Raw genomic sequence first — 25,875 nt, forward strand, 5'->3', positions numbered from 1 at the left:
TTCAAGGTTTTTTTTTTTTTTTTTGAGACAGAGTTTTGTCTTGTTGCCCGGGCTGGAGTGCAATGGCGTGATCTTGGCTCACAGCAACCTCTGCCTCCCGGTTTCAAGTGATTCTCCTGCCTCAGCCTCCTAAGTAGCTGGGATTACAGGCATGCGCCACCAAGCCTGGCTAATTTTGTATTTTTAGTAGAGACGGGGTTTCTCCATGTTGGTCAGGCTGGTCTCGAACTCCCAACCTCATGGGATCCGCCTGCCTCGGCCTCCCAAAGTGCTGGGATGAGCCACCACACCCTGCCTGGTTTCAAGGGTTTTTAACTGTGATAACAAATGATTAGGTATGCTTTATGCTTTTTCTTTTCTCTCTTTTTTTTTTTTTTGTTTGTTTGTTTGTTTTGAGACCAAGTCTCGCTCTGTCACCCAGGCTGGAGTGCAGTTGTGTAATCTCGGCTCACTGCCACCTCCATTTTCAAGGCTCAAGTGATCCTCCCACCTCAGACTCCTGAGTAGCTGGGAATACAGCCTTGTGCCACCATGCCGGGCAATTTTTGTACTTTTAGTAGAGATGGTGTTTTGTCATGTTGCCCAGGCTGGTTTCAAACTCCTGGGCTCAAGTGATCCATCCACCTCGAACTCCCAAAATGCAAGTGGTACAGGAGATAGAAAGAAATTGTTTAGGCAGATAGCGAGGGTAAAAGAGTCCCTGGCAAGGTTTCCCTTTTAACCAAAAGCAGCCTGAAAAATCGAGCAGCAAACATGGATAAGCAAACCGGAAGCTTGCACTAGTGAATGCCAGCAGCTAGCCAGGTGTGTTCAACATGGAGGCTCCATCCTCCCTTTCCTCACCATTGAACGTTAAAGAAATAGGCAACATGGCTGCTGGCCAGGCAGAGAATCCATCTGCATAATAAAAAGTTAGGGTGGGGGCGGCCAGATTTTCGCACCTATGCAAATAGCACAACTAGTCCTAACCAGTTTTTTGCACCGTATACAAATGGCACACCTAATCCAATCAATCTTTCATACCCTATGTACATCAGACATTACCTTCTCAAGATCATCTATAAAACATCTTGCATTTCACCATGAAACCAGCAACCCACTTCTCCAAGAACACTCTCTGTCACAGAGAGCTCTTTTCTCTTTTGCCTATAAACTTCTGCTCTGAACCTAACTCTGTGTGTGTCCATGTTCTAGTTTTCCATGCCACGAGGATTATAGGCATGAGCCAAGGCACCAAGCTAGTATGCCTTTATTTATTTATTTATTTTTGTAGAGAGAGTCTTGCTCTATCTCCCAGGCTGGAGTGCAGTGGCTCCATCTCGGCTCATTGCAGCCTCTGCCTCCTGAGTTCAAGCGATTCTCATACCTTAGCCTCCCGAGTTGCTGGGACTACAAGCGCACGCCATCACACCTGGCTAATTTTTGTATTTTTAGTAGAGATGAGGTTTTACCATGTTGGCCAGGCTGGTCTCGAACTCCTGACCTCAGGTGATCTACCTGCCTCAGTCTCCCAAAGTGCTGGGATTACAGGCATGAGCTACCGTGCCCTGCGCTGGTATGCTTTTTCACAATAACTTCAATTCTAGAAGGGTACCCACTGGTCTTTATGGGGTTTCTGTAACGGATACTGTAACCCTATGCCACCGGAATGCTGCAGACATGCTGATTTTATTAGAATGAGTTCAGCCTTCTTGGTAGACTATTGGTATCCCAAAGGCTGACCATTCACTGCAGCTTATTAAATGTAGCTCCATGATGCCAATGAGTCCTTTCAGCCAGGTTGCCTTTTTCTTCTCATTGATGTAGTCAGGTCGTGATCTCTTTTGCTTGTCTTATGCTATTCCAGATGATAGGTGATTATTTCTTCCGTAAGTGAGACCCTCTTTTCTTTTCTCTGCCATGGGATCCTCCTATGATGTGTCTCTTTCTCTTAAAAGCACTTGTAATCCCAGCACTTTGGGAGGCCGAGGCGGGCGGATCACATGAGGTTGGGAGTTCGAGACCAGCCTGACCAACATGGAGAAACGCCGTCTCTACTAAAAATACAAAATTAGCCGGGTACGATGGCCCATGCCGGTAATCTCAGCTACTCGGGAGGCTGAGGTGGGAGAATCGCTTGAACCCGGAGGTGGAGGTTGCGGTGAGCCCACATTGTGCGAGTGAAACTCCTTCTCAAAAAGCACCGCTGCTTCGGGCGCGGTGGCTCACGCCTGTAATCCTAGCACTACTTTGGGAGGCCAAGGCGGGCAGATCACTTGAGGTCATGTATAATATTATACATAATATTATATATTATTATACATATTTTATATTATTATATACAATAATATATATTACATGAAAAATTACATACTGCTCACATATTAAAATAATATTTTGAATATTAGAATATTTGAATTCTAGAACTAGAATATATAACGATGAAATTGTTACAATAAATTCCACCTGTTTCTTTCTTTTTTTTTTAAGTTTGGCTACTAGAATATTTAAAATTCACATGTGGCTTACATTTTATTTCAGAGGATTAACTCCGTTTTAAAATCTCAGGCTGCCTGCTTAAAGGACCAGAAGCTAGGAAGGTCGTAAAATCGGATATTAAATAATGTTATTATATTTTTTCCATTTGTTAATAGCCATATAATTGTGAACCTCAAATATCTGAGACAGAGCTCAGTTAATTTAGAAAGTTTATTTTGAGGCCAGGCGCGGTGGCTCACGCCTGTAATCCCAGCACTTTGGGAAGCCGAGGCGGGTGGATCACCTGAGGTCAGGAGTTCAAGACCAGCCTGGACAAAGTGGTGAAACCCCGTCTTTACTAAAAATAGAAAAATTAGCCAGCTACTCTGGAGGCTGAGGCAGGAGAATCGCTTGAACCCCGGAGGTGGAAGTTGCAGTAGCAGAGATCGGATCGTGCCACTGCACTCCAGCCTGGAAGACAGAGCGAGACTCCGAAAGAGACAGAGAGAGAGAAAGAAAAAGAAAGAAAGAAAACTGGAAGTGGGGAGGCAAATGGTTGCGTTCTTTTGAGTTCCTGATTAGCCTGGGAAAAGGAGGCAATCAGATATGCAATCATCTCAGTGAGCAGAGGGGTGACTTTGAATAGAATGGAAGGCAGGTTTGCCCTAAGCAGTTCCCAGCTTGACTTTTCCCTATAGCTTAGTGATTTTGGGGCCCCAAAATTTATTTTCCTTTCACACACTATACTATTTATTAATATAAATGCATATGACCTTATACACAAGGTTAAATGCAAATACCCTGTGGGTGGGCCTGGCTCAGTTCAGGGAGGAAGCCCTGACTGAAAAGCCTGCAGTTTAGGGTTCATTCTATCTTCTTTCAGCCCAGCAACTGAGCACACCTTCTGTCATTCAGGGCCTGAGGGGGCGGGTCCTTAAACATCCTCCAATCAGGGACGCTGGGCTGGGACCCGTCCAATCAGGCACGCAGCTGGAGCGGACAGGACGGCTTCCGGGATTTGGCGGGGCCTTTGTCTCTCGCTGCAGTCGCAGCTCCAGGTCTCGTCTTCACTGCTCTATGTCCTCTGCTCCTAGAGGTCCACCTTCTGTGGCCCCGTTACCTGCAGGTATTGGGAGATCCACAGCTAAGACGCCAGGACTCCCTGGAAGCCTAGAAATGGTGAGAGTGCCGGGTCCCAGATCCCGAGAGAGGGGGAGGGGCTGGTTGGAACTGGTGGGAAGTGGATGTGGCGAGACTCCGGCCTCCCTGCAGTAGACTCCAAAATCCGCGGCCGGGAGTTCTCCTTGGCGCAGCTCGGCCCTCAGTCCCTTTCAGTCATAAGATGGCTGCTGGGCTGGCAGCCGGGATCCCGGGCGTCCTGTCTCCTCCCTGCGCAGTGACCGTTCCCTGGCCTGGAGCCCTCCCTGGGCAGCTCTGCTGCCGCAGCGCCGCATCTCTCCTCGATGACTCGGGATGCAGGGTTCATGAATAGGAAGAGCTTTGGTCCATGGAGTTCCCAGACCCTCCTTTTTTCTATTAAAAATGTATGGAAGTCACCGCGAAAATATTAAAGAATTTAATCAGACAGTCATTCACAAATTATAGAGCACCCAGCTGTGGTTTGTAGTTTGTGGTCCATGGGAGGGGCATGAAGGAAAGACTTTTATAAGGTGTGTGATGAAGAAAGCCAATAATTGGTTAGGTACCGTTATGTAGTTTCTTAATTTGTAAATTCAGGGTGGACATTTGCTGGTTATGTCATCAGAGGTTAATTGGCAGTTTATGGTTGGTTAAGCCTGGATTTTGTTTCCCTCAATGTTGTAATTTACAAAAAGTTTGAGTTAGATTTTTTTTTCTTTTTTTCTGAGACGGAGTCTCACACTGTCGCTCAGGCTGGAGTGCAATGGCAGCCATCTCGGCTCACTGCAACCAACGCCTCCCGGGTTCATGCAATTCTCCTGCTTCAGCCTCCCAAGTAACTGGGATTACAGGCGCACGCCGCCACGCCCAGCTAACTTTTTTGTATTTTAGTAGAGTCTGGGTTTCACTGTGTTGCTCAGCCTGGTCTCGAACTCCTGAGCTCAGGCAATCCACCCGCCTCCGCCTCCCAAAGTGCTAGGATTACAGGCGTGAGCCACCGCGCCCGGCCAATTTGAGTTAGATTTTTTAAAAAATGGGGACCCTGGGACTGGAGCTACCTCAGTCTAATTGCCTGCTACTTAATTGCGTACACACTCTACAGGGGATAGATTTTCCCCTGAAATTTTCACATGTGGCCCAAGCAGAGTCTCAAGACTACTCCCCACCCCCAATTCCTTCAGCCTAACTCTGGCTTGCCGTAAAATACCAAATTTCCAGTTTTTTCTGACATTCCGAAATGCCAACTTCCTCATCCTAATTCACATTATTTTAGTGTACATTTTAGATACTGTATTTTAATTAATCATTTTTTGACACAGCATTGGATAGCACTTTAGAAAAATTTTTTTCTGTTTGAAAATATTTCCCAGGAGAAGAAAGCAAAGAATCGTCCCCTGACACTGTATTGTAAAAAAATCTCTGTGCCTCTTTTTTAAATAATCTTCCCTAGGCACAGAGATCTTACCAAAATGTTTTTGGGTCAAGGTTTCCCTTTGGAAACGTTATGGAGTGATGTTTCCTCAGCCACTCCTCAGTGTTTTCCTGGTTTTGAGTTTTAGTACTGTCTGGGGATAAACCAAGATACCCACAATCGCTATGTCTGCTACAATGTTTAGTGAATATCAGCTCCTGGGTCATTTTCTCCCATAGGACAGTCTCGGGTATGGAGTGTAGCTTCTCAAAAGAGCAGGTGGATGTCGTGGGGCTGAGAGGCATCTCCTGGTGCACTTTTTTTTTTTTTTTTTTTTTTTTTTTGAGACAGTCTCATTCTGTCGCCCAGGCTGGAGTGCAGTGGGGCGATCGCAGCTCACTGCAAACTCCGCCTCCCAGGTTCAAGCGATTCTCCAGTCTCAGCCTGCCAAGTAGCTGGGATTACAAGTGCACGCCGACACACCTGGCTAATTTTTGTGTTTTTTGTAGAGAGGAGGTTTCACCATGTTGGCTGTACTGGCCTTGAACTCCTGGCCTCAAGTGATCCGCCCACCTTGGCGTCCCAAAGTGCTGAGATTACAGGCGTGAGGCACCCCACGCTGGCCACACTTTTTTTTTCTTTTTTTTGAAAAGCTAACCCGTTGAGACATTAAGATTGTCTTCACCCAATCCAGCTTTCATTGCTTGGAGACAGATTGCTGGTCAGCCAATCAGATGCTAGTATTAAGGGGAAAACAGAAATAATTTCTTCCCCCTGAATTCTCTAACATTTGTGAAAGAAAAAATAGTGTACCAAAAAAACTAAAAAAAACTTACTCCAGTGAGATGGTGCAAGAACTTGCAAACTAAAATGCATCTGGAGCAGTAACTGAGGTATAGTGTCTCCGAAGAGGGTGGTCGTTGAGCACTTAAGTGAGCAGGATGGGGTGGGAGAATCAAGGGATCGTGGCCTGACTTGACACGAGTCAAACACATCAGTTTTCTAATCAGCACTGCCACTCTGGGGGTTTATCATCTTGAAAAGATTTCTTCACTTTTTTTGACTTCAGTTTTTTATTGTAAGTTGCATTTTATTAGTAAAACTTGAAAGGTAAAAAATTTACAAAAAGGTGGGTTTCAGGGAGAGAAATAATATCTAATTATATAGTCCATTTGTTAAAAATTCTCATTTATCTTTTTCTTTCCCAGAATGAGTTTAAGAATTTTCTCGGGTGTGTCTTTTATGGGTGAGATCAAACAGAATTCCAAGTCTTGGCTTTTAGAATGCTAACCAAGGAAAAAAATAGGGAGAATCTCTTTTTAATTTTGGCTGTAGAAAATAAATACTTTTCCACAAGAATATGTAGTAGATAATTGGTGAGTTACTTAGATTTGTGAAAACATCAGTTCCTCTTTATGCAGAGTACATTTGTAACAGTGAATATCTCTAGTCTATGTCCCGTTATCTTGATTTCTGAGTTTAATGCTGAATTATATGGTAAAACTTGGTACCTCCCAGAAGCGTTGCCATATGACTGTTTACTACATGATTTTTAATAAAAATTATAAAATAATACGTTTATCATCTAAAAGGAATGGATACTTTTGCTGTTCTTGTTGAGGTATAAAATGTAAACACCTTAAAATGTCTTCCCCTTATATGATCACTGTGTTTGAGTAATTTTGCTGGATTTTTTAAACACTTACTTTCAAAAACCAAGTTAATACCTCTGACATGGAAATTAAAGCTTCAGCCCAGTGACTCTAAGCTAAGGCTAATATGGAGCCTGCAAAAGGAGGTTATTAAAGGCCCAGTTAGGTTCTTTTTGGGGAGCCTCCCCTGCAGATGTCCCAGCCTGCTCACACCAGCCATGGAAGAAGCCTTTATACTGAGAGAAGCTATAGAGCCCAGGAAAGCTGGGGACCCACAGGCAGATGCAGTTAAAGTTCAGATGGAACGGGATTAGGAAGGTCTTACTGGAGATGAAGTTGTTACTGTTTTAAGGCAGTTTCTAGACTTACAAAATAAAACAAAGTTATGTAAAAAAAAATTTTGAATTCCAAAAGAGTGTTGCAACAGGCAAAGTACCAACTATAAGATCTTGAGGGACTGCAAAGTTTAGGCAGACAAGATTAGAAAGAAGGTGGGAGGGGATGGCAAATAGAAGGTGGGAAAATTAGGTTTTATATCAGAGAATGTTTTACCCTGAAGTCAGCGTGTTCTTAGCTGGGACATAAAATGGTGTATGTTGGTTCAGACTGAGGGTAGCTCAAAATTCTGAGCCTGTGGGAAGAAGATAAACTTAAGTAAAGTTTGATTAAGAAATATTTCCTCTTAGCCACTGAGACCAATTCAGCTGTTTTTTGTTTGTTTGTTGTTTGTTTTTAATGAGAAAAGGAAATGTGGAGTCTGTGTTTGGTTATGTGATAGGTAAGAAAAGAGCACCATCTAAGTCATAATGGGAGGGTGTTTCTTTCCATCAACTGTTCCTGGAGAGCACAAAGGATGGATAATTTTATTAATCACAGCTATTTACCAGGATTATCTATGTGCTTCATCTTTCCCCACCTCTTTTCTTGGTCCTATACATTTCTTCCATTTGAGTTTTCCTGCGTTGTGTCTTTTATAATAAACTGGTCAACATAACTACAGTGTTTGCTGAGTTCTGTGAGTAGCTCTATCAAATTATTGAACTTGAGGGAGGTTATGGGAGTCCCAGATTTTTAAACAGTAACCCCAGTGTATAGATGGGCCTATGGAATTTGTGACTGGCATCTGCAGTGAGGATAGTGTTGTGGGACTGAGCCCTGAATCAGGGTCTGTGCTGACCCTGGGTGGTGTCAGAATTCAAATGTTAGACAGTTAGTTGGTGTTAGAGAATTGCTTGGTATTCCACAAACTCTAGAGATTTGGTACCAGAGGAAAGATATCACAGAAGCCTGGCCTGAAATGGAACTCTGGGTGTCTGGGAATGGGAGGCTCTGCTCTCCTGTACACAGACTGTCACACTGCCCGTTGTCCTGTGATTCCAGGTCTCCTCCCAGGGTGAGCGAGAACTGACAACTTAGAGGAAATGAGCTGTGATAACAGACCCCTTTTTTCCACAGCTGCCACCACAGGATTCCCACCCACTCTCAAACATACGCACTAGACATTGATGTGTCCACACCCCTCCCAGGACTAGGAACCACCCTCAGGAATTTCACCACAACATTTTTGATCCTGGTATTTTTTGCCAAAAATCCACAAAAGTGTCTACATGTCTCTGGGGATATCCCCACCCCCAGACACTGAATCTGCAGTAGCAACCTGCTTCCTCTACCAACCAACGGTTCTGTACCACCTGTTTATAATCTCATCTGCCTGCATGGACACAAATCAGAGTACAGCCCCCCTGGGCCACTATCTGATAGCACAAACAAATCCATCCACTTACATTGCACTATTCTCCACTCATGGATTTTTTTTCCTTTTAACTTTTATATTTGGTTCGTGGTACACGTGCTGATTTGTTATATACGTAAAATTGTGTTGTGAGGCTTTGGTGTGCAGATTATTTTGTCACTGAGGTAGTAAGCATAGCACCAAATAGGTACTTTTTCTGATCCTCTTTGTCCTCTCACCCTCCACCCTCAACTTGGCCTCTGTGTTTGTTGTTCCCCGCTTTGAGTCCATGTGTTTTTGTTTGTTTGTTTTGAGATGGAGTCTTGCTCTGTTACTCAGGCTACAGTGCAGTGGCATGATCTCACTGCAACCTCTGCCTGCCAGGTTCAAGTGATTCTCCTGCCTCAGCCTCCTTAGTAGCTGAAATTACAAGCACCTGCCACCACACTTGGCTAATTTATTTATTTTTAAAAATAGTGACAGGGTTTCACCATGTTAACCAGGCTGGTCTCAAACTCCTGACCTCAGCTGATCTGCTGGGCTCTGCCTCCCAGGGTGCCATGTGTTATTATTTAGCACTTACTTATAAATGAGAACATGTATTTGGTTTTCCATTTCTGCATTAGTTCGCTAAGATGATGGTCTCCAGCTCCAACCATGTTGCTGCAGAGGACATAACCTTATTATTATTTTTTTAGGGCCACACAGTATTTCATGATGTTTATATATCATATTTTGTTTTTATTAAATATTTTGTTTTATTTTGGAGACAGGATATTCTGTTGCCCAGGCTGGAGTACAGTGGGGTGATCTTGGCTGACTGCAGCCTCAACATCCTGGGCTTAAGCAATCCTCCTACCTCAGCCCCCAAAGTAGCTGGGACTACAGGCATATGCCACCACACCTAGCTAGTTTTTCTTTTTGTATTTTTTGTACGTACGGGGTTTTGCCATGTTGTCCCAGGCTAGTTTCAAACTGCTGAGCTCAGGCAATCCAACTGCCTTGGCCTCCCAATGTGCTGCGATTACAGGCGTGAGCCACTGCACCCAACAATATGTTTTCTTCTTCTTCTTTTTTTTTTTTTCTGAGACAGTCTCCCTCTGTCGCCCAGACTGGAGTGCAGTGGCACGATATTGGCTCACTGCAGCCTCCACCACCCAGGCTCGAGCGACTCTCCTGCCTCAGCCTCCCAAGCAGCTGGGATTACAGGCATGCACCACCATGCCTGGCTAATTTGTTTTGTATTTTTTAGTAGAGAAGGGGTTTCAACATGTTGTCCAGGCTGGTCTCCAACTCCTGACCTCAAGTGATCTGCCTACCTTGGCCCCCCAAAGTGCTGGGATTATAGGTGTGAGCCACCGCACCCAGCCATAATGTTTTCTTTATCCGGTCTACTATTGATAGACATTTAGGTTGCTTCCATGTCTTTGCTCACAAGTACTATTGTGAATAGTGCTGCAGTGAACATGCATTTGCATGTGTCTTTATAATAGAATAATTTATATTTTGGGGGGTATATAGAGTATTTTTTGGGTATTCAGGTTGCTGAATCAAATGGTAATTTTGATTTTAGTTCTTTGAGAAATCATCACACTGCTTTCACAGTGGTTGAACTAATTTATACTCCCACTAACAGTGTATAAGTATTCTTTTTTTTTTGCAGCCTTGCAAGCATCGGTTTTTTTTGTTGTTGTTGTTGTTGTTTGTCTTTTTATTAATAGCCATTCTGACTGGTATGAGATTGTATCTCACTGTGGTTTTTCTTTACGTTTCTCTAATGATTAATAATGAGCATTTTTTAATCTGCTTGTTAGCCACATGTGTGTCTTCTCTTGAAGAACATCTGTTCATGCTTTTTTCCTAGTTTTTTTTTTTCTGGCAAACTTGCTTAAGTTCTTTATTAATTTTGGATATTAGACATTTGGCAGAAGCATAGTTTGCAGATATTTTCTATTGTTCTGTAGGTTGTCTTTTTACTCTGTTGATAGTTTCCTTTGGTGTGAAGAAGCTCTTTAGTTTAATTAGGTCTTATTTGTCCATTTCTGCTTTTGTTGCAATTGCTTTTGGTATCCTCAACATGAAATATTTGCCAGTTCCTATATCTAGAATGGTCTTTCCTAGGTTATCTTCCAGGGCTTTTGTATAATTTTAAGTTTCAAATTTAAGTCTTTAATTTATCTTGAGTTGACTTTTGTATGTAGTGTAAGGAAGGGGTCCAGTTTCAATCTTATACATAGTACTAGCTAGTTATTCCAGCACCATTAAACAGGGAATTCTTCCCACATTGCTCTTGTCAGCTTTGTAGAAGATCAGATGGTTGTAGGTGTGTGGCATTATTTCTGGGCTCTCTATCCTGTTGCATTGGTCTATGAGCCTGTTTTTTGTTTTGTTTTGTTTTGTTTTGTACCAGTACCATGCTGCTTTGGTAACTGTAGCCTGGTAGTATAGTTTGAAGTCTGGTAATGTAATGACTCCAGCTTTGTTCTTTTTGCTTAAGATTGCCTTGGCTATTCAAGTTTTGTTTGTTTTTGTTTCATATGAATTTTAAAATAGTTTTTTTTTTCTGTTAAGAATCTTTTTGGTAATTTGATAAAATAGCATTAAATCTGTAATTTTTTTTTTTTATTTGAGACGAAGTTTTGTTTTTGTTGCCCAGGCTGGAGTGCAATGGCGCAATCTCGACTCACTGCAACCTCCGCCTCCTAGGTTCAAACAATTCTCCAGCCTCAGCCTCCTAAGTAGCTGGGATTACAAGCATGCACCACCATGCCTGGCTAATTTTTGTATTTTTAGTAAAGATGGGGTTTCGTCGTGTTGGCCAGGTTGGTCTCAAACTCCTGACCCCAGGTGATCCACCCACCTCGGCTTCCCAAAGTGCTGGGATTACAGGCGTGAGTGAGCCACTGCACTGGGCTAAAGTGTGTACCTTTAATGCCTAGTTTGTTGAAGGTTTTTTACATGAAGTATGTTAAATTTTATCAAAAGCTTTCTCTGCATCTATTGAGATAATCTTGTGGGTTTTGCCTTTAGTTTTGTTTATGTGATAAATAGCATTTATTGATTTGTGTATGGTGAACCGACTTTGCATTTTAAAGACAAAGCCTACTTGATTACAGTGAACTAGCCTTTTTTTTTTTTTTTTTTGAGATGGAGTTTCACTCTGGTTGCAATGGCATGATCTCAGCTCACTGCAGCCTCTGCCTCCTGGGTTCAAGTGATTCTCCTGCTCCAGCCTCCCAGATAGCTGGGATTACAGGCATGCGCCACCATGCCTGGCTAATTTTGTATTTTTAGTGGAGACAGGGTTTCTCCATGTTGGTCAGGCTGGTCTCGAACTCCCGACCTGAGGTGATCCACCCGCCTTAGCCTCCCGAAGTGCTGGGATTACAGGTGTGAGCCACTGTGCCTGGCCAAGTTATTTGTATTTTTGTATGTCCAGTGGTAATGTTCATTTTGTCATTTCTAATTGTATTTATTTGAATCTTCATTAATCTCGCTATTGGTTTATTTTATTAATTTTTTCAAAGATTTAACTTCTGAATTTCTTAATATTTTGTATAGTTTTTTTATGTCTAAATCTCCTTCAGTTCACATCTGATTTTAGTTTTTTCTTGTCTTCTGCTAGTTTAGGGATTTGCTCTTCTCTTATTCTTTTATTTGTGATATTAGGTTGTTAAATCGAGATCTTTCTAACTTTTTGATGTGAGCATTTAATGGCATAAATTTCCCTCTTAACATTGCCTCAGCTGTGTTCCAGGGATACTGGTATGTTGTATTTTTGCTCTCATTTGTTTCAAAAAACTTCTTGATTCCTGTCTCAATTCCATTATTTACCCAAATATCATTCAAGTGCAGGTTAAGTTCCACGTAATTGTATGGCTCACCGTAAACTCTGCCTTCTGCGTTCAAGTGATTTTTGTGCCTCAGCCTACCTAGTAGCTGGGATCACAGGTGCCCGCCACCATACTCAGCTAATTTTTCTAATTTTAATAGAGTTGACGTGGTTTCACCATGTTGGCCAGGCTGGTCTTGAACAGATCTGAGGTGATTCGCCCGCCTCGGCCTCCCAAAGTATGGGGATTACAGGCGTGAGCCACCATGCCTGGCCATTTGTGTTGTTTTTAGTTGGAGAGTTCTGTAGATTTCTATTAGGATTATTTGATCAAGTATTGAGTTTAGGTCCTAATATCTTTGTTAATTTCCTGCCTCAATAATCTGTCTAATAGTGTCTGTGGGGTGTTGTTGTCTCCCACTATTACTGTGCTAGAATCGAAGTCTCTTCATAGGTTTCTAAGAACTTGCTTTATTCATGTGCACTCATGAATAACACCTCTTTTCTTCTGTTCCCTCCACCCCATAAACATTCTTTAAAGTGCACACAGTGTGCCCAAGGCTACTCCTTAGATGCCTGAATCCAGTTATCTACTGAGTTCAGATGTCCAAGAGTTCAAGAGCATGTCCTGAGACCTGGCTGTTGTAGGAGAAAATATAAATTAGAAATAAGAGGCTTTATGATTCTGTTTCCTGAAAATAAGGGAGAATATTTTGCTCTTCTCTGTTTTCTTAAAGCATTTAGATTATATGTAGATATTTTTCTGCTTTTTTGAATATATGTAAATCATATGAACAGCTAAATAAACCCTTTGTTTTTCTTTTTGACTCAGGATTCATTTTAGTTGTTTGTTTTTTTTTTGAGATTGAGTTTCGCTCTGTCATCCAGGCTGGAGTGCAGTGGCGCGATCTTGGCTCACTGCAACCTCCGCCTCTTGGGTTCAAGTGATTCTCTTGTTTTAGCCTCCCGAGTAGCTGGGACTACAGGTGTACACCACCATGTCCAGCTAATATTTGTATTTTTAGTAGAGATGAGGTTTCGCCATGTTGGCCAGGCTGGTCTCGAACTCCTGACCTCAGGTGATCTATCCACCTGCCTTGTGGATAGATCCCAAAGTGCTGGGATTACAGGCCTGAGCCACTGCACCCAGCCAGCAACTTATTTTCTATTCTTGCAGATCCAGTGATTGTTTCACAAGTCACAAAAAAGTAAATATAAACACAATAAAAATTCCTTTAAACTACATTGAAGTTTTCCTTTCTGTGTCTCTCTCATCTGTCTATATTTTGTTTTTATTCTATGCATTTTTTAAAAAATCAGTGACAGAGAAACAGAAGAAGAAGTAAAAATGCTGGGCCCTTCATCTAAATCCTGGGAATTATTGAACGTTTGGTACTAGCTCCCAGGGTGTTACGAGGATTCAATCACATAATGTGTTATTTCCAGCGAAGCGCTGTGTAACATACTCTTGAGAGTGAGAACACGGTGAACACAGTGTCTGCTTAATAAACATTGCAGTAGTACATGTGTACATGCTGTTTTTCAAATGCAGACTTATTCAGACATTGCTGCCTTCTGTTTAATCTGTAAACTTTAAAGAGACAGCGAAGAAGATACTTTAGGGTGGAGATGGATTGTCTTCACTTGTGTTATGACAGGAGTGCTTGAGTGTAAGGTACACTTTGCTGTGCCTGCTTCCTCTAACTAGAGCTAATAATGAGCCTAAGGGGAGCAACATCAGCATTGACGAGGACTTGTTTAAAACACTCATTCATGGACCCTTTGCAAACCTGCAGAATAACATTACATAGAGTTGGGTCAAAATTACCAAGTGATTTATAAGCTCGTTAAAGGCTGAGAGGCAATGCTTAGCTAAGTGGTTATTAGCTCAGGCTTCTAATGAGGATTACATGGCCAATTTGCAGAAATCTTTTTACTTGTGCCCTTTCCACAAGTTCTGTTTAATGTTCTTGGTGGAAGCATCCATGTTGTTTTAATTATTAGATTGGTGCAAAAGTAATTGTCGTTTTCGCCTTTTTTTGTTTTTGAGACAGATTTTTGCTCTGTCACCCAGGCTGGAGTGCAATGGCTTGATCTCGGCTACTTCAGCCTCTGCCTCCTGGGTTCAAGCGATTCTCCCACCTCAGCCTCCCCAGTAGCTGGGATTACAGGCATGCACCACTACGTCCTGGTAATTTTTGTATTTTTTTTTTTTTTTTTTTAGTACAGATGGGGTTATGGGGTTTGGCCATGTTGGTCAGGCTGGTCTTGAACTCCTGACTTCAGGTGATCCACCCACTTTGGCCTCCCAAAGTGCTGGGATTATAGGCATGAGCCACCGCACCTGGCCTGTTTCTGCTATTTAAAAAAAAAAAAAAACACTATTATTATTACTTATTATTTTTATTTCTTTTACCTTGCCATTAAAAAAAAATTGGCAACAGCCACAGTTACTTTCACACCAACCTAATAAGTGCCTCATGTGATTCTAGAGTGAGAACAGAATCAGCTATGAGGGGTTCAAAATACATTCATGAGAGTTAATTTCTGCCTTTGTACTAAAGGGTGGTCACAGGGCCAGTTCTGTTTGAGTTTGGTAGGAACAGGACAGTACAGCCCATATTGCCATTATTGTAGCAGAAATTGCTGGTGTCTGTGGCAAGGGAGGGCACCTGAGGATAGATAAAGAGAAACTTTATTTTTATCTCTGTGGAGCAGCTCATTGTTCCTGAATCTTTGCTGTTATAAAGAACAGAAATGGGTGGGCTTTATCTGTTTTGGACTTTTTCATGTCATCTGCCTGTGGGTGTGGTGCTAGCAGATAAACAGGCGGTGCTGACACTTCAAAGGCATATTCTCAAGATGCAGGTGTAATTTGTCCAGAGACTCTCATCTAAGAAGGAATCCCAGAGAAGGAGGAGAAAAGGGGAAAAAATGGCCTTTTTTTTTTTTTTTTTTTTTTTTAGCTAAACATGTCTCAGATCAAGAGCTGTGTCCACTCTGCCTCCTGGAATGCCATGCGTTTAGTACTTGTAAACCTCTGCTTCTCTACTTGCATTTTTCTTCCCTATTAAGTTTATTTTAACTACTTTTAAAAATTCTTATGATAGTCAAGCATCTCTGAAAAATACTTCTTTCCTATATACCAGAGCCTACTCTACTTTCTCTACATCGTGGCTTCTTATATTCCATGCAGAATTCTCACATGACTTTGTGATGTGCAACATTAAAAATGTTTCCTTTGTGGCTGTGGATACTCAACATTCCTATTGGGGAAAAGCTGGTGCCAAGACCAGCTCGGTCAGGGAGAATCTAACCCAGCGGCGCTAGAGGAATTAAAGACACACACACAGAAATATAGAGGTGTGAAGTGGGAAATCAGGGGTCTCACAGCCTTCAGAGCTTAGAGCCCCAAACAGAGATTTACCCACGTATTTATTGACAGCAAGCCAGTGATAAGAATTGTTTCTGTAGATTATAGATTAAAAGTAGTTCTTATGGGAAATAAAGGGATGGGTTGAAATAAAGGGATGGGTTGGGCTACTTATCTGCAGCAGGAGCACGTCCTGAAGGCACAGATCGCCCATGCTATTGTTTGTGGTTTAAGAACGCCTTTAAGCGGTTTTCCGCCCTGGGTGGGCCAGGTGTTCATTCTGGTAAACCCACAACCTTCCAGCGTGGGCGTCATGGCCATCATGAACATGTCACAGTGCTGCAGAGGTTTTGTTTATGGCCAGTTTTGGGGCCAGTTTGTGGCCAGATTTTGGGGGGCCTGTTTCCAACAAGCTAGGGTCCTTTGTAAATATGGAGAACATGTAATGTTGGGGTTTCATTTGTGTTCTCCATTAGCTCTATGCAGAACAGAATTAACAAAATGCTTATTTAAACAGGATAACATTTATTACCCAAAAAGTTCTAAAAAATAATTACTCAGAGATGGCCAGACATGATGGTTCATGCCTGTAATCCCAGCACTTTGGGAGGTTGAGGTGGGCAAATCACCTGAGGCCAGGAGTTCAAGACCAGCCTGGCCAACATGGTGAAACCTCGTCTGTACTAAAAATACAAAAATTAGCTGGGTGTGGTGGCACATGCTTGTAGTCCCAGCTACTAGGGAGACTGAGGCAGGAGAATCGCTTGAGCCTGAGAGGCAGAGGTTGTAGTGATCAGAGATTGCATCACTGTACTCCAGCCTGGGCAACAAGAAAAAAAATTATTAGGAGAAAACTGCTCTCTACGGTGTTGAAGACTACTTAAAATTACTGTTAAAAATAACAACATAAGATAGGCACGTCGCTCACGCCTGTAATCCCATACACTTTTGGAGGTTGAGGTGGACAGGAGTTCGAGACCAGGCTGGCCAACATGGTGAAACCCCATCTCTACTAAAAATGCAAAAAAAAAAAAAAAAAAATTAGCTGGGCATGGCGGCAGGCGCCTGTAATCCCACCTACTTGGGAGACTGAAGCAGGAGAATCGCTTGAATTCGGGAGGCGAAGATTGCACTGAGCTGAGATCACACCATTGCACTCTAGCCTGGGCAAGGGAGCAAAACTGTCTCAAAAAAAAAAAAAAAAAACCATACACACAAAATAACAACATAAGAGTTATCTGTATCTTGAAGAGGGCATAAAACTGATGTTTGTGTATGGTTAAATTCAGACTATAATTTACTTTTGCGAGGGGCAATATTGAAGCAGTGATGCTGTGTTTTTCTGTGTGCCTCAGCGCATCATACAAATCTGTCCTGGTTCAGTTGATGTTAATGATTCACTTGGTATACCTATGTAACAGAACATGTAACCTATGTTACATGTTCTGCACATGTAACCCAGAACTTAAAGTATAATAAAATAAAAGCTCTCTGACAGATTTATTTTTCTTACTATAGAGTTAATTATTTTTCTCTTCTTTATTAAGTATCTTTATGCATCTGATGTGCATAAACCATCACATTTAATCTGGAAGCTGCCCTTCTTTCTTAGGTTTCCTTTGTATATATTTGTCTTTGGAAAATAAAGGCTCTCATCTTTGTTTACAGGCCAGAAAAACTGGGAAAATCACAGGCTCTTCCACTTACTGGATGTTTGACAAAATATTCTTCTTGGGCCAAAAACATTGGCATTACTGGTGAGCTTGTTAAAAATTTGGAAACTCAGACTTTATTCCAGATCTTCTGGAAAGAAAATCTGCATAACAAGATCTCCAGTTTATTACTGTACACATTAAAATTTTAAAGCTAGCTTGTAACACAGCATTTCTTTTCTATCTGAAAAATATACACAGCTGATTCTGTATGATGTAAATATAGCACTCACAAATGTACGTGTTTGTGTTACTAATTTTATACTTTATTATCTGGAAAAGTATCATATATAAACTGCTATTGTGGATCTTATGCTACTCTTTTCTCAGAGTTAGAGAACACATTTGAGAATATTTCTGTTTTGAAAATTATTTTATTGGATAATTTTAGTCACTCCTATAAGTAAAAACCAGTTCTCTTTACTTTCACATTCCACCTTGAGTCAAATTAAATATTCTGTCCAGAGCAAGTTGGTAAATATGTTTTTGTGTGTGTGTGTTTTTCAGGGACCACTGACATTTAGGGATGTGGCCATAGAATTCTCTCTGGAGGAGTGGCAATGCCTGGACACTTCACAGCAGAATTTGTATAGGAATGTGATGTTAGATAACTACAGAAACCTGGTCTTCCTGGGTGAGGATAATTTTAATACATAATTTAAAGGTTTCACTTCTCCTTTCTGTAGAATGTTTTTTTGGAAATTTCTGCTTTGCATAAATACATTTTAGATCCCTATTTTCAGCAAAATCCTGGGGATTTGTTCATTTAGAAATGAATTTCTTCAAGATGTTTCATCTTGACTTGAACTTTCCACATTCTTGAGCTACTCTGTATCCTTCACTCTAGATTAATGGTAATTCCAAAAATTTAGTGGCATAAAAGTTGCCCACACCGTAAAATCTAATTGCCACCACTAATTTTTCATTCCGTAGTACTGAGTAGTGAAATTAAGAACATACAAATTTAAAATATTTTTTAAATATTTAGAAATTTACATTACTAATTAGATATTTTGGGATTAATTTACTAGAATACTTAATTACATCCTCTTTACTGAGCACATTACTGGTTGATAATTGGAGAATATGAGCAAGATTCATGTTACTCATTTTTAATAAAACAGGTATTGCTGTCTCTAAGCCAGACCTGATCACTTGTCTGGAGCAAGGAAAAGAGCCCTGCAATATGAAGAGACATGCGATGGTAGCCAAACCCCCAGGTAGGTGAGAGTGATAGCGAATATAACAGATGACACAGATGACAGGTCTAAAGGTCAAGGAGAAAGTCAGTTCTTAAAATGTGATTTGGGCCAGGCGCGGTGGCTCACGTCTGTAATCCCAGCACTTTGGGAGGCCGAGGCGGGCGGATCACGAGGTCAAGAGATCCAGAGCATCCTGACCAACATGGTGAAACCCTGTCTCTACTGAAAATACAAAAATTAGCTGGGCGTGGTGGCACATGCCTGTAGTCCCAGCTACTTGGAAGGCTGAGGCAGGAAAATCACTTGAACCAGGGAGGCGGAGGTTGCAGTGAGCCAAGATCGTGCCACTGCACTCCAGCCTGGAGACAGAGTGAGACTCCATCTCAACAAAAAAAAAAAAAAAAAAATGTGATTTGGGAAGCTGCGTTCAAAAAAAGTAGTTTCTGGAGAGCTGGATTTTTTGTTTCCTTTGCTCTCACATAGGAGCATATTCTGTCTTACGCTTTTAAATTCTCTAAGGATTCTACTTTCCCTTCAGTGATTTTCCTTCAAGTTTATGGTGAAAGCTAAAGTCCTATTCCTGGCATGCAGGAAACTGCACAATCTTACTGCTTTTCCATTGTTTTGGGGGACACACAGATATCTGCATAATTTTGAGAAACTCTGTGTTAAACTATTTTTCATGTTCTCTTTTTGCATCACATCTGAAATATGTGAGAGTAGTTTATATTACATTGGGTTTTGTTCATTTTTCTGTACATTTAATCCTGTTTTTGTTACTATAGTCTTGAAATATAGTTTGAAATTATAAAGTATGATGTCTTTCTACTTTGTTCTTTTTCCTCAAGATTGCTTTGGCTATTCAAAATTTATTGTAGTTTCATGTAAATTTTAGGATTATATTTTCCATTACTGTGAATAAAATACCATTGCAATTTTGATAGGGCGTTTATTGAATCTGTAGGTCACTTTGGATAAATGGCACTTTAACAATATTTATTCTTTGAATCCATATACGTAAAATATTTTTAAGTTTATTTGCGTCTTCCTTAATTTTCTTCATTGTAAAGATTTTTTAGGCTGGGTATGGCTGCTCACGTCTGTAATCTCAGCATGTTGGGAGGCTGAGGCGGGTGGATCACTTGAGGTCAGGAGTTCGAGACCAGTCTTGCCAACATGGAAATCCCGTATTTACTAAAAATACAAAAAATAAGCTGGACGTGGTGGTGTGCGCCAGCTACTTGGGAGGCTGAGGCAGGACAATCACCTGAACCTGGGAGGCGGAGGTTGCAGTGAGCTGAGATCACCCCACTGCATTTCATCCTGGGCAACAGAGCAAAATGGTCAAAAAAGATTTTTTACCTGCTTGGTTAAATTTCTTCTCAGAAATTTATGATTTAATGCTAATGTAAATAAGATTGTTTTCTTACTCTATTTTACCAGATAGTTTAAGTGTATGAAACCATAACATATGCTTGTATGTTAATTTTATATTTTGCTGATATACTCAGTGTATTTATTAAACAGGTTTTCATGTACTAGTTGTGGTTTTTAAAAGATAAGATCATGTGATCTACAACAGCAACTTTTTACTTATTTGTCTCAATTTCAATGGCTATTTTTTTCTTAAACTAATTCTTCTAGTACATACTTCCAGTGCTATGTTAAAATAGAAGCAATTGACAATGGCACAATATAGTTTTGCATTGGTGTCTGTGAATTTGAAGAAACAAACACCTCTTCAAGTTTTTATAACCTGGTTTCAGCGGGTAAAGATCTTTTTATGTTGGGCCCCCAGAGTGATGGTTTGTCCTCTGGGTTTGTAGTGGAGAGGGGTTGTAGCTTGCTCACAAGGATGCTGGGTCTGCACTAGGGTCCACCTTTAGTTGGCTTGTTACAAGGAGCTTGGGTAGTTGTAATTCCCATTATATTTTTGGACAGACTGAATCTTTCAGGACTTTGCTTTGTAGGGCAGACACCAGGGCAGGTTTTTGCAGTTGGGTCTATATATGGTGGGCCTTTTATTAGGATATGGATGAGTGTGGATTTCACTGAGTACCAGAGAGGATTTTCCCAGGTCACTGTGTGGATTTCTATGTAGGCAGAACCGGCCATGAACTGTAGCTCAGGGAGCTGGAACTGAGTCATTGAACTGCTTCGGGGACCATAGTAAAGCCCAAGGTCTGCAGGTCTGTCCGCATGGCTATAAATGCATGTCTTTCTCTAAGCCTCTGGAAGGGCAGGACCTCTCCCAGACTGTGGCTGGGAGGAGTTTGGGATGGTTACAGAGTAAGTTCAGAATTCTCAGTGAGACCAAGTTGGGTGGGCCATTTCATGGTCTGCAGCAAAGAACAGGGGTCCTGTAGTTTGCCTCCCGAATGAGGGCCTGCCTCCTGGAAAGAACACCCCTCAATCTTGAGCTTTAGCAGAGTTTCATAACTCCCTCCCTGGATCTCAAAGATTCTTTAAAGGCACTTATTTTGAAGATGGGGTGTTGCTGCATAATCCAGGCTGGTCTTAAAATTCCTCCCTGAAGCGATTCTCCAACCTTAATGTACCATGTAGCTGTCCTTACAGGTATGAGCCATGATGCCTGATTCTCTCATAGAGGCATTTTTGTCAGGGATGGCTGACAAATTTTCTTGCTGTGAGGGGATAAATGAATAGGGCACCTTTTATTTTTGCATCTTACTGATGTCACTCTCCCTACATAGTTTTACTTTCTATTTGCTAGTTCAAATTTTTCTGTTATTTTGTTTTATATTTATTTTTCTTTTTTTTTTCTTTGAGATAGAATTTTTAGCTCTTGTGTCCCAGGCTGGAGTGCAATGGCATGATCTCAGCTCACTGCAACCTCCACTTCCTGGGTTTAAGCGATTCTCCTGCCTCAGCCTCCCAAGTAGCTAAGATTCAGGCACGTGCCACCATGCCCAGTTAATTTTTGTATTTTTAGTAGAGACGAGGTTTCACCATGTTGGTCAGGCTGGTCTCGAACTCCTGACCTCGTGATCCGCCTGCCTCGGCCTCCCAAAGTTCTGGGATTACAGGTGTGAGCCACCATGCCCAGCTGACAAATTCTTTTTTAATGGTACATCAATGTTGCATACCAGAGTTTATGAGTAAACATTTTCTCTTACTGTTTTGCCGTTCCAGATTAGTGTTATTTTACTGTTGGTTTCTTAACATCAGTTTATTGTGTTTTTTGTTTTTACTTACATATAATTTTAGACAATTTGCAATTCTGTTTGTATACTTTAAGACAATGTGAGGTTTAATTAAGAGAAATTAGTCATGTCTATCACAATCAGATTATATATGTGTGTTATTGTGTATAAATATGACCTCAATTTTGGTTATGGCTTATCTTGTATATATTCTTTCTTAGATGATTTTCAATGGTTGTTTTATCTTATCTAGGTGAGGAGTCATGGAAATAGTCTTCTTTTCACCATGTGTTTTTAACAATGAATATATGTTTTCTTTTTTTTTTTTTGAGACGGAGTCTCGCTTTGTCGCCTAGGCTGGAGTGCAGTGGCGAGATCTCGGCTCATGCAAGCTCTGCCTTCTGGGTTTGCGCCATTCTCCTGCCTCGGTCTCCCGAGTAGCTGGGACTACAGGTGCCCACCACCACGCTGGGCTAATTTTTTTGTATTTTTAGTAGAGACGGGGTTTCACTGTGTTAGCCTGGATGGTCTGGATCTCCTGACCTCGTGATCTGCCCACCTAGGCCTCCCGAAGTGCTGGGATTACAGGCATGAGCCACCGCGCCCGGCCTGAATATATGTTTTCTTTATGTAAGAGAAACACTTGTTATTTGAAGGTAATTTTTGGAAAGATTTATAATTGTGTATTTTTTCAGTTTTTCTTTTAAAAATATAATTCTTGTAAAAACACATTAACAGGCCGGGCGCGGTGGCTCACACCTATAATCCCAGCACTTTGGGAGGCCGAGGCGGGTGGATCACGAGGTCAGGAGATCGAGACCATCCTGGCTAACATGGTGAAACCCCGTTCTCTACTAAAAATACCAAAAATTAGTCGGGCACGGTGGCGGGCGCCTGTGGTCCCAGCCACTCGGGAGGCTGAGGCAGGAGAATGGCGTGAACCCGGGAGGCGGAGCTTGCAGTGAGCCAAGATCGCGCCACTGCAGTCCCGCCTGGGCGAAAGAGCGAGACTCTGTCTCAAAAAAAAAAAAAGAAAGAAAAAACAAAACAAAACAAAAAACACATAACATAAAATTTGCCATCTTAAATCTATTTAAGTGTACATTTCAGGGGCAGGTATGGTGGGGGCACACATCTGTAATCCCAGGATTTGGAAAGGCCAAAACAGAAAGATCACTTGAGCCCAAATGTTTTGAGACCACCCTGGGCAACATATGAAGACGCCCTCTCTATAAATAATTTTTAATAATAGCCAGGCATGGTGGTGTGCACCTGCGGTCCCAGCTGCTAGAGAGATTGAGAAGGGAGGCCTTCTCAATCTCTTGAGCCTTAGAGTTTGATGTTGCATTGAGCCAAAATTGTGTACTCCAGCTTGGATGACAGAGTGAGACCCTGTCTCAGAAAAAAAAAAAAGCTGTACATTTCAGACATGTAAAGTATATTCACATTGTTATGCTAAAAACTTCTAGAAATTTTATATTTTGTAAAACTGAAACTCAATACCCATTAAGTAACAACTGTACATTTTACTCTCTTTAGCCCTTGACAAACACCATTCCACTTTCTGTTTTGATCAGTGTGACCGTCTCTACTAAAAATACAGTGTGACACTTAAGATATCTCATATAAGTGGAATCATATAGTATCCATCATTTTGTCACTGGCTTATTTCAGGAGACATAATATTCTCAAAGTTTATCTTAAAATGTGACAAGATTTTCTTTTTAAGGCTGAATAATATTCCATTGTATGTATATGTTACATTTTTTGATGTCTTCAAGGAACATCTGGGTTGCTTCAGCCTTTTGGGTTTTGTGAATAGTGGTACAATAAACGTGAATGTTCAAATATGTCTTTCAGGTCCTGTGTTGCATGTTTTGGATACAGATTCATAGATGGGATTGTTGTATTTGATGATTATTTCATTTTTAATTATCTAAGGAACATTTATAACATTTTTAAATAATGGCTGCATCTGGTTTTTACCAACCATCCACATGGATTTTATTTTCCAATAAAAATGATAAACAGATTTGATGTTTTTAAAAATTAGTAGTGGCCATTCTGTTGGATGTGAGATGATTTTGTTTTTTATTGTGATTTTTATGCATTTCTCTATAAATTAGTAATTTTGTGTGTCCTTTCAAATGCTTTTTCCCATTTTTTTTTTTGTGTGTGTGTGTGTGTGTGTGTGTGTGTGTGTGTGTGTGTGTTTTGAAATGGACTCTGTTGCCCAGGCTGAAGTGCAGTGGCATGATCTCAACTCATTGCAACCTCCAGCCTTCACGGGTTCAAGCGATTCTCCTGCTTCAGCCTTCCAAGTAGCCGGAATTACAGGTGTGCACCACCACACCTGGCTAATTTTTGATTTTTAGTAAAGACGGGGTTTCACCATGTTGGCCAGGCTGGTCTCGAGCTACTGACCTTAAATAATCCTCCTGCCTCGAACTCCCAAAGTGCTGGGATTACAAGCACAAGTCACTGTGCCTGGCCTGTGTATCTTCTTTGATGAAAATATCATTCAATTATTCATCCATTTCTAAATCAAGTTATTCAACTTTATTTTTCCGCTTTAAGAGTTGTTTATATATTCTGAATATTAACTCCCATCACATGTGATTTGCAAATGTTTTCACCCATTTAGTAAGAGGCATTGTCACGTTATTGAATGTTTTCTGTGATGTGCAAAAATTTTGAAATATAGTGTAGTTAAATTTTTTAATTCTTTACCTTTGTTGCTTATGCATTTAATGTCATATCCAAGAAAATGGTGCCAAGACCAATGTCATGTCTTTGCCCTATATTTTTTTCTAAGAGATTTGTTGGTTTTTTTTTTCTAAGTATCTTTTTTTTCTGAGATGGAGTCTTGCTTTGTCACCTAGGCTGGAGTGCAGTGGCGTGATCTTGGCTCACTGCAACCTCTGCCTCCCAGGTTCAAGCAATTCTCCTGTGTCAGCCTCTTGAGTAGGTAGGATTACAGGTGTGCACCACCACACCTGGCTAATTTTTGTATTTTTAGTAGAGATGGAGTTTCACCATGTTGGCCAGGCTGGTCTCAAACTGCTGACCATGTGATCCTCCTGCCTCGGCCTCCCAAAGTGCTGGGATTACAGGCATGAGCCACTACACCTGACCAGTTTTCTAATATCTTATTTAAAATATTTTTCATATATGGTTCAAGGAAATAATCCAATCTTCTGTTATCAGTGTTGAGATCCAGTTTTCAACATATTTTTTGAAGAGAATATCTTTTCTCTATTGTGCTCATGACAACTTTGTGGAAGGTCATTTGATCATATACAGAAGGGTTCATTTTTGACTTCCCTGTTCTGTTCTTTCATCTGTTTATCTGTTTTTGTGTCAGTACCATGCTGTTTTGGTTATTGTATCTTTTAATATGTTTTGAAATCAGAAAGTATAATGCCTGTTTGTTCTTTTTCATGGATATTTGACTACAGTTCATAATCAAAATTTAACAATATTTCTGTAAAATCTGTGCTATTGGGATTTTTTATAGAAATTATATTGAATTTATATGTTCAGGCTGGAGTGCAGTGGCACAGTTTCTGCTCACTGCAACCTCTGCCTCTCAGGTTCAAGGGATTCTCCTGCTTCAGCCTCCTGATTAGCTGGGATTACAGCTAATCACACCACCACACCCAGCTAATTTTTGTATTTTTTTTAGTAGAGACTGGGTTTCACCATGTTGGCCAGGCTGGTCTCAAACTCCTGACCTCAGATGATCCACCCACCTCGACCTCCTAAAATGCTAGGATTACAGGTGTGAGCCACCATGCCTGGCCGACATTTTTTAAAAATTTAATGTTTTGACCCCTGAGCAAAAATACGTTGAAGAGTATTTTATTTTCATATATTTTAAGATTTGCCAGTTTTACTTTTGCTTTTAATTGCTAGTTTCATTCATTTTTGGTCAGAAAACACACAGTGTATAATTTTGGTCCTCTATACTTATTGTTTTGAGACAGGATCTTAATCTGTCATCCTGGCTGGAGTGCAGTGGCATGGTTTTCACTGGCTGCAGCCTCAGCCTCCTTGGCTCAAGTGATCCTTTTACCTCAGGCTTTTGAGTAGTTGGGGACTACAGTCATGCACTACCATGTCTGGTTAATTTTTTTGATTATTTGTAGGGACAAGGTCTGTCTAGGTTGTACACGCTGGTCTCAAAACTTTTGGCCCCAC

The 25,875-nt window shown here is 41.1% G+C and overlaps 1 protein-coding gene across 2 annotated transcripts in view; it reads left to right on the top strand.

The window, feature by feature from the left end:
- The first annotated feature begins 2,014 nt into the window (after window positions 1-2,014).
- Window positions 2,015-25,875, top strand: part of ZNF273 (zinc finger protein 273) — a 34,701-nt gene continuing 10,840 nt past the window's right edge. The window contains exons 1-3 of one of the 2 annotated variants that reach the window (XM_003814876.7): window positions 2,015-3,636; window positions 17,817-17,943; window positions 18,434-18,529. In XM_003814876.7, coding sequence (XP_003814924.5) covers window positions 3,535-3,636; window positions 17,817-17,943; window positions 18,434-18,529 — 325 coding nt within the window. In that variant the 5' untranslated portion in view covers window positions 2,015-3,534. The remainder of the gene's footprint in view (window positions 3,637-17,816; window positions 17,944-18,433; window positions 18,530-25,875) is intronic. The other variant, XM_057302697.2, reaches the window with a different exon arrangement.

This window comes from Pan paniscus, chromosome 6, assembly GCF_029289425.2.
Source record: "Pan paniscus chromosome 6, NHGRI_mPanPan1-v2.0_pri, whole genome shotgun sequence".
Lineage (NCBI taxonomy): Eukaryota > Metazoa > Chordata > Mammalia > Primates > Hominidae > Pan > Pan paniscus.